Here is a 9,850-nt window from a genome sequence, read left to right on the forward strand (position 1 = left end):
TTCTGTACTCCACTCTGTCTCTGGTGAATCCTCTCACCCTCCGCATCTCTGGCCTGTACCCCAGTTCTGTACAAATAAATAAATATTAAAAAAAAATGGGCTTGGTCTCAGTGAGATAGAACAGAAACAATTTAAAAGCCAAAGGATCAGGCTTCTTAGAAACAGAAACTCAAAATTTTTCTTATCTAAGAAAGTAAAAACTGCTTGATTTTAAAATTATTGTGGTCTTGAGCCCTATTTAGTAATGGTTAAAACTGGACACTTTATGAAAAGATTTCAGCTTCTATCTTATTAAAAACTTCCTTGATATAAGGGGATATTAAAATCTTGGCTAAATGGATGTGTCAAACTTAAACTAAAACATAAGTTACAGCCAAAGAGTCATAAATTTATAAAGTTATGACTTAAAGTTATAAATTTAAAATGTTTTGCCTAGGAATTACCAAAAAAAAAAAAAAACCCAAAAAATCTGAACTAAAATTTAATCAGAAGTGTCTTCACAAAAATACAATAATTAACTCCTAATGTCAGTACACATGGCCAAAATTTTAAATAAAAATCAATCTCTGTGTCTGTCTTTGTGTTTTATCTCTGGATGACTAGTTATAAAAGGCACCTATATAAATTCTAAAGAAAAACCCAAATTTTGAGATGGCTATCTAGAATTCTGGTAAACAAGAACTAGTTCAAAACTGAATGGTTTAATTTGAAGCATGCATACCTTAAGGTCATAGTGTTGGGTATTGATATTTTTATTCCATGTTTAAATGTTATCTACTTAAAAAAAAATCATGATATTTTGTAAAAAAGGAGTAATTAGGGCCTCCCTGGTGGCACAAAGGGTGAAATCTAGCACTATAAAGCTATTAGCAGCCACTGCAGCATAAGTTAGCTCCCTGGCCAGGAATCTAGCCCACACGCACAACAGACCTCTCCTGTCTCACCAGCTGCTCCCCTCCCCACTATATTTCAATAGATCTACCTGTTCTGCTCCCTATGCTATCTCTGGTGAATCCTCCTACTCTCCCCCACACCTCTGGTTTACACCCCAGCTCTTGTATGCATAATAAATCTTTTTTTTTAAAGGCATAATTAATTTGGTCTATGTTAGTAAAGATAAATTTGCCTTTTAAAGTTTATATCAAAACCTCTCTTGACAAAGTTTCTCTCTAGGAAAATTACTTCATTTATCTTTTCTCCTTATTAAGAAAAAAATAATTACTTTTTTCTTTCCAGTAAATACCCTAACTTCCTTCCTTCCCTAGCTATGGAATTCAAGATGACATCTAAAGCTACGTGGAGTTGTTTACAATTATACAGGAAATTATATTAAATTTTTCCAAATTTTTTTGATTTTTTCAAATATTTCTAGTGTTGACCTAAAAAAGAAACTTGGTATATGGGATTGTTACATGTACAACTCTAAAATTAATTTAAAATCCCAGTTTGAAGGAAAAACTAGTCACAACTGACATCTTCATCTTAGATTTGTTCCTTTTATCATTATTTAAATAGTGGCTAAATCTCTTACAAAACCAAAGGTTTTGCTAAGTTTAATAACAAAAATTTGTTGACTATTTAAAGTCATCTTATGTAAAATTACTGAGGTTTTGTAACAGGGTGGTCCCCAGGAAAAGAGGAGTTTCTAGATTTCCTCTACCACCCAGAGGGAGGGTGGAGCTGAGCAGAGAAGAAGCTGGAGAGGAAACTGTGGAGGAAGCAGGAGGGAGCATGAGGAGCACCAGGGGAGAGACAGGTGAAGAAACTGCGCTTGCCCTTTGGTCCTGGAAACAGACGGGGTGAGAGGGGTGAGAGAACCACGGGCAGGTTAACAGCTTTTATCTTGATTTGATGTTGTTCTTTTCCTCCCAGACTTGTCTGGCCATGTCTGACCCTTTTCTATGGGTCCAGACCAGAAGGTTCTTTAGCCTGTGGCAGGCATTTGGGCCTTGCTTTGGGCCAATTCTGTGTGGGTGGACTTTTTACTCTCAAGGGGATGGGTGACTTTGGGGGTTTGATTTAGAAATTATATTCTTGGTCTTTTCTGTATTGTTTACTAATTGTACTAAAGTTCCTTTCCATTAAAGGTCTTATATGTTTTGTCTTGATGTGGTGGATGGCAGAACCTATTTAGAGCAGGAAGGTTTGGGGGGTACTGGGGTATAACAGTTTCAGGTTTACTTTTTGCTATTTATTTAAAGATTTATTTATTTATGCATACAGAACTGGGTCCAGGCCAGAGGTGCTGGGGCAGTGAGAGGCTTCACCAGAGACAGACTGGGGGAGCAGAACAGGCCTATGGACAAAGTGCACTGCTGAGGGGAGCAGCGGTTGGGTCAGGAGAGGTCTGCTGTGCCATGTGGGTCACCTCTGGGGCAGGGATGGAACTCATACTGAAGTGGCTTTAGCTTCTTAGTGCTGTGCTTTAACGTACTGTGCCACCAGGGAGGGCCCTTGCTCTTTATTTTAAAGAAAGTAAAATTTAATGTTACCTTGTAACAGGATGGTCCCTAGGAAAAGGGAAAGTTCCAGGTTCCCTGCGCCACCCAGAAGGAGGATGGAGCTGAGCAGAGAAAAAGGAGAGGGGATAAGAAGAGAAGGAAGCAGGATGGAGAGCCAGAAGGAGACTCGAGGAAGCCACATGGAGCAAGCAAGCATGTGATGAAGAAACTGCATGTCTCCTGACCCTGGTTAAGGCAGATGTGGGTGAGATACCTGTAGGGAGGTGACTATGGCAGTGTTTATATTGATTTTGATTTTGCTCTTTTCCTCCCAGACTTGTCTGGCCATTTCTGACCCTTTTGTATGGGTTCTGGCCAGAAGGTGCTTTAGTCTTGTGGTGGGCTTTTAGGCCTTGCTTTGGGCCAATCCTTTTGGATTGACTTTTGCCCACGAGGGAATGGGTAACTTCAGGTGTTTGATTTAGACATTACATTCTTTGTCTTCTGTACTGTATACTCACTGTATTAAAGTCCCTTTTCATTAAAGTTTTATGTTTTGTCTTGATGCAGCGGATGGCAGAACCCACTTAAGAGCAGGCAGGTTTGGTGCTTCAGGGGTGTCCCTCTCTCCCTGTCCTGTAACAACCTCACCTAAAGAAAATTAAAGTATAAATTGTCCAGTTTAAAGGGATGATAGTATAATAGCTATTACAGTGCCTTATAATCTAAAGATTAAAAACTAGGAAATTATAATTCTAAATGCAAATAAAGTCAGGCATGTGTTTTAAAAGGAAGGAATTCATTGGGAATGAATATTTTAAAGGCCCTGGAAATATTTTAAATAAAATGGTTGTCTTTAAAAGACAAAGAAAGCAAAAGAAATTAAGGATGTGACAGAGGTTTCTTAAGAAAATCTACGTGCCCTAATGACTTTCTATAAGAATATTTAACTTTTTTTTTTTTTTAGAATATTTAACTTTAATATCAACAGTGTACCTATGTAAAACCAAACTTGAGTTCCTTTTTACATATAAAAAAATAAGGCTGGGCCTCCCTAGTGGCACAAGGTGTTATGTCTCAGCACTACAAATCTATCAGCAGCCACTGAAACATGAGTTTGATCCCTGGCCCCAAGGTGCAGACTTCACCTGTCTCACCCATTGCTCCCCTCAGCAGTGTAATTCAGTGGATACACCTTACCTGCTCCACTTTCTGTCCCTGATAAATCCACTCACCAACACCCCCAACCTCTGACCTATACCCCAGCTTTTATATGCATAAGTAAAAATCTTAAAAAAAATTAAGGTGCTCTATAGCTGATTTCACTAGCTTCCCATAACAAGTTAAAGACTGTTTAAGTAATCTAAAAATCTTGTTGCTCTGTTACCCTCAGGATACCTGAAAAACAACTCTTATCCTATCAGTATTGCTGAACCTTGTCAAGGAAATAGACCTATTCTTAGAAATTCTTGTCACTCTGAGTAATTAACTAATAAAAATTTGTAAATTTGTTAATTCTATGACAATCTAATATAAAAAATTCTAAAATAGTAAAGTTTTTGTCTTAAAATGACTCCCAGGATTTTACTCATAAAAACATGGACCAAATGATTACCTGCCTCCTTCAGGGCAGACAAAAGATAATCGTTAAGCCAGTCAATTATAAAAAACAGAGGGAAGTTACTCAGAAACGAGAAATCCTTAAATCACAGCTTTTAAAACAAAAAAGGGGAAATGTAGGACCCTCATAGGACAAATACACAAAGCTTTATTTACTTTTTTTTTTTTTTAAAGATTTATTTATTTGTGTATACAGAACTGGGGTACAGGCCAGAGGCTCAGGGGCAGTGAGAGGCTTCACCAGAGACAGAGTGGGGAGCAGAACAGGCAGATCGACGAAGGTCACTGCTGAGGGGAGCAGCGGGTGGGTCAGGAGAGGTCTGTCACACCATGTGGTCACCTCCGGGGCAGGCGGGGATCGAACTCATGCAGAAGCGGCTTTAGATTCTCAGTGCTGTGCTTTAACCCGCTGCACCACCAGGGAAGGCCCTATTTACTTTTTTTTTTTAAATATTTATTTATTTATGCTTATAGAACTGGGCTACACGCCAGAGGTGTGGTGGGTGAGAAGATTCACCAGCGACAGAGTGGGGCACTGAGCAAGCAGATCAATGAAGTACACTGCTGAGGGGAGCAGCGGGTGGGTCAGGAGAGGGCTGCAGTGCCATGTGGGTCAGCTCCCTGGCGGGGGATTGAACTCATGCTGCAGTGGCTTCAGAGAGCTTCATGGTGCGGTGCTTTTAACACATTGCACCACCAGGAAGAGCCCCAGCTTTATTTACTTTGAACTTAAATTGCATTTGTTTTGCCCTAACAGATTTTGAGCAACATTTCATTCCTAATTCTTCTGGCCTCATGTCAGTAAAACAACTCTTTATCCCAGCAGAACCTGGCCGTTGGTCTTGTACCGCCACCTACTGCAAGGACTAACTTGGCTGGGACCTTAGCACCATTAATATTGGGGGAAAGGTATGTTTCTGTTGTATCACCTACAAGGCCACTTTGGGTTCCAGCAAAAGCATAAACCCCTATCATGAGTTGGCATCAAAGAAGGACCAATCCTATTTGAGAATTCCTGCTATTAGTGACCCAGCCACAACCCAGGATGCCGCCTAGATGAATCAAAAAGAGAATCGATTCCTTCCCATCAACTGCACAGTCCTCTGGAATGCCAGGTCAAGACTTGATGCCCTTGAGGTTGCTGTATCCTGGGTTGGTGACCATCAGAAGCCCTCTGGACTCCACACTAGTATGGTTGTGATACCTTTCTATGTAACTCCTATTCCTTAACACAACTTTCTCCTGGGAAAAAGTACAAAGACAATTTCATGGTGTGTTCCGCAATAACCTTAGATGCGATGTCATGGACCTTAGGGACAAATTAAAGCAACAATTTGCACAATTATAAGAAGCACAAAATGCACATTGGCATATTTAAAGAACATTGCCTACTGGCTAAATCTTTCTCATGTCTCTTGTTAGAATTTGAATTTTGTTTGGTATAGGTTAGGAGCTTTACATAAAATCCAGGAAAACTGAGTTTCAGGCTTTACTTAACCTGTCTGGGCTTCAGTTGCCTAGGTATAAAATGATGTGTTGCTAGTTTATAGCTGGTTTCAAAGGTCTTTGTACAAAGTTAAACATTTGACTTCTTTTTAAAAAAACAAATCACACACTTAGATATAGATCAGTTATAGCTAATTTCAAAATTATTCCAGAAACAAAAGTTAAAATGTATATAAACAGGCCCTCCCTGGTGGCGCAGCGGGTTAAAGCACAGCACTGAGAAGCTAAAGCCACTTCCGCATGAGTTCGATTCCCGCCTGCCCCGGAGGTGACCACATGGCGAGGCAGACCTCTCCTGACCCGCCCGCTGCTCCCCTCAGCAGTGTACTTCGTCGATCTGCCTGCTCTGCTCCTCTCTCTGTCTCTGGTGAATCCTCTCACCCTCCACATTTCTGGCCTGTACCCTAGTTCCATATGAATAAATAAATAAATCTTTTAAAAAAAAATGTATATAAACATAAAAGTTTTAATGACTGTCAACCATTCCTTCAGAATCTAAAATCTTTAACACTGACTCTACATGACAGGTTTTTTTTTTTTTTACATATTTTCTATTTTTTTACATATATTTTCTATTCCATATTTTCTAGAATGTGCAAAATGAATATATAGAATATAACTTAAAAAGTAAAAATAAAGATCATCTTGTTTCCTCTATGGAAATGAACAAGGTAGGTATGATTACTAAAGCTATGTCTGACAGAGGGTGGGGGCACCACTGAGTAAGTAAGGTAAAGCTGAGATCCTGGTCTCTATCTTTTTTCATCTCTTTTCTCTAAGTGCGCCTTTCCCGTCCTGCTCACAGCACGCCACACACAAAGTTTAATTCAAAAATACAGTGGACTAATGCAATTCTCTCTAAAATTTTTATCGTATTTTTAACAGCAAAAAGAAAAAAAAATGTGTTGCTATTACTACTTCACTTCTACTCTCTAGTACAGAATAAAAATTAGGAAAATGGCTATGACCTCAAGTCAGAAAGAACAGGGTTAAGATCTACATACCCAATCCATGAAGCAAGCAACATCATTTTTTTAAAAGCAATGTTGTGAGTTACATATAGTTTGCATACAGTAGGTGTAATATGCATATACTTCAGGTGAACAGTTTAGAAAATTTTGGCTAGTATATACATCTGTCCCCAAGTAAGACGTAGAATTTTTCTATCACCCAAATAGTAACCTAGTGCTTCTCTGCATTCAATTCCCTTCTGCTGGCATCTTCCAGGTAACCAGTGATCTACTTTTTGTCATTGTAGATTAGATCTGCTTCCTTTAAAATTTCATACTGATGGAGTTAAGCTTTAATATGGCAGCTTCTTCTTCTTTTAAATATTCTACTCCTTTATTGCTCAGCATCCTCAGGTGGCTTCTTTTGCCCAGTGTGTTTGGAAAGTTTTCCAGGTTTCTGTATCAATAACTTGTTTTTATCACTGAGTAGTATTCTATTACATAGGTAAATCATAATTTGCTGATCCATTCATCTATTGAAGGATATCTAGTTTTCAGCTTTTCAAAAAAAATTATTTATTTATACATACAGAACTGGGGCATAGGCCAAAGGTACAGGTGCGGTGAGAGGATTCACCAGCGACCGAACTGGGAGCAGAACAGGCAGATTGATAAAGTACACTGCTGAGGGGAGCAGTGGGCGAGACAGGAGAGGTCTGCCACACCATGTGGGTCACCTCCCTGGCTGGGGACGAAACTTGTGCTGAAGCGGCTGCTGCTAGATTCATAGTGCTGTGCCTTAACTTGTTGCACCACCATGGAGGGCTGGTTTTCAGCTTTTTACTGCCATGAATAAGACTGCTATAAACCTCTGCCGTATTATGTTAATGTATGATTAAGTACAATAAATTTCCAATTTCCCTAAGTAGTTGTAACATTTTACACTCATATTAGCATTGTATGAGAGTTCTGGTTATTCCATATATTTACCAATATTTTGTATCCACAGCCTTTAAAATGTTAGCTATGTCATGGTTGTGTAATGGCTCACTGGCATTTCATTCTGTATTTTTCTGACTTGCTTCTATGTATATATTTCCAATTACAATAAGCTAGCAGTCTTTAGGGAGAATATTTATTATAGTATTTGTTTCTGACAGTATTTTTACTGTCAAGAATAAAGATGCTATAAACCATACTAAATTATCTAAAAGATTATAGAAATCTAACAGCATATGCCACAAAGGTCAGCTTTGGGAACTAAACATTCTGGTACATTAAACATTCTGGTACAGTAGTTACACTGAACACCTATTAAATCAAGCTCCCCACTGCGCAATGGTTTTGTGTTGCCAACTCTACTGCCAACATATGGTAATGTTAAAAAGAAAAGGTATCAGGAAAAGTCAATTTCCATTTTTATGGCTTCTCTTGCACACATCTTTAAAACTACAGAATGCTTGCAAACCGAGTTAAGGACCAGTTTTAATTACTTAAAAATGGGGGCATTTCAAAATTATAAAGCAGCAAAGTACTTTAATTTCTCCCAATTCAGGGAAGATGGATTGTGAACTTCGTTTTATCAATTTATTGCAAAGACCTTTGGCAAATCCCTTAGATTTCTACAGATAACCATCTTGAGGATAACAACTGTTTCCTAACTTAAATGGCAATGGGTAGGGGGGAGACATGGGGTACTTTTTGTCCTCACTGAACAATTTCAAGGTATCAGCTGGGTTACGCAACAATTGCCCTCCGAACACGCACTAATGTTATCCCCCCCCCCCTTTTTTTTGGTCTCCCTTCACTCGTCGCCCAAATCCTAAGCCGGCGGACTGGCCGCGGCGGTACCGGGCGGTGACAGCAAGAGCCAGCGGCTCTGGCCCGCACTTCGCACAGCGATCTGCAGATTTCTCCTCTACTTCGCTCTCACACAGGGTCCACCCGGCCTTTAGCCATTGATTTGCAGGTTCTCCTTGAGCTTCCTGCTCCTTTCTAGGGAAAGTCGCCAGGAGCCCAGCGCCCGCGGCGCACAGCAGCTCCGCGCTCCGGCCCCACCCGGCTGCACCTGTCGAGGTCAGGTCGGAGCATCCGGCCCGACCCACCTTCACGGTCCACACCGGCCCCCGGGTCCGCGGTGATTCCGCACACCAGGGCGGGGACAAGCTCTCTGCGCGCGGCCTCGCGCTCGAGCGGCCCCGGCCCTTCCGCCCCGGGTGCGGATCCTCCAGCCGCCGTCGCCGGGGACTAGCAACCGCCGGTGCCCGAGACCGCCCCGCTGCTCACCGGCTTTAGCCCGCGGGGCGCCCTTCAGGAGGGGCGTGCTGTCTGAGCCCTCCTCGCCGTCGCTCAGCGTCGGGCCCCGAACCGGCGACTTCATGACGCCTCCGAGACGCAGGCTGAAAGGAGAGACCTAGCCGGACGGCGGACACCCGGGGACCGAGCCGGCAGGCCGAGCTGGGGTGCCGACATCCCCAGCCCCGGGCCTGGCACCGCCCTGGGACGACGTGTGCCTCGGCTGCCGACTCCGCCCCGCCGCCATCTTAAGTTCGGGCAGGCGGCTGGGGGCGGGGAGAGTGGAGCTCTGGAAGTTGTGACCCGTTGGGCGGGCTCGGCCCTTGTTAGGCTGCCCGGCGGTTCTCGGCTCCCCAAGTCGCAGATATTGTTCAGGGTGGTGTTTCCCGATTTGCGCTCCTTTGCAAAGCGCCGGGCATAGCAGGATTGGGAGCCTGGAGGCGGGCAGCGGAACTTGAATTCCCCGTAATTAAAGGAAAGACTTGGACTGAATTTAGGAAGTGGAGGATGGGTAGGTGACTTTCAGGTATCAGTAGTAAACCGCCACGAACATTAGCAGCCCTTGTTAACTATCTCTCCGTGAGGGCACATCGTCCCTAAAATAACTTTTGAAATAGAAACATTGTCGAGTCCTATGAAATCGCTGATTTTGTAGGTCAAAAATAAATCAGCAATGGCAGTTTCATATGGTTCCACCTAAATATCCTCCGATGTATGGGAGCTTTGTCTCCACAGGTTTAACCAATTTGACATTTGCTGAGAGAGAGGGAGTAGGAAGGTGAACCACTTTGCCTTGGGGCGAGAGCAGAGTTGCGAGTTAGGGGACAAGGGTTTGGTGAAGTCCTTGTGTGAACAGAAGGGGACCCTGGCAACCTTGCTGCCAGGGTAGGGGGGCAATTTCTTAAGGCATCCTTCCCCACGGGATGTGTAAATGCTAGAAAATAGTTCATGTTAAAACAACTAAAGCCTTGTTTCTGAAATTATTTCCTTCTTGAGGAATATTATAGAACAGTACTGCTATGACTTGAATATATATAT

General features: G+C 42.1%; 1 protein-coding gene across 1 annotated transcript in view; it reads right to left on the minus strand.

Annotated features, from left to right (window-relative positions):
* SLC17A5 (solute carrier family 17 (acidic sugar transporter), member 5) overlaps positions 1–9,072 on the minus strand; it is a 54,520-nt gene extending 45,448 nt beyond the window's left edge. Inside the window, exon 1 of the mRNA XM_004673630.2 lies at positions 8,804–9,072. Coding sequence (XP_004673687.1) covers positions 8,804–8,897 — 94 coding nt within the window. The 5' untranslated portion in view covers positions 8,898–9,072. The remainder of the gene's footprint in view (positions 1–8,803) is intronic.
* Positions 9,073–9,850: the final 778 nt, after the last annotated feature.

Source organism: Condylura cristata, unplaced genomic scaffold (assembly GCF_000260355.1).
Source record: "Condylura cristata isolate star-nosed mole 26May11 unplaced genomic scaffold, ConCri1.0 scaffold00001, whole genome shotgun sequence".
Lineage (NCBI taxonomy): Eukaryota > Metazoa > Chordata > Mammalia > Eulipotyphla > Talpidae > Condylura > Condylura cristata.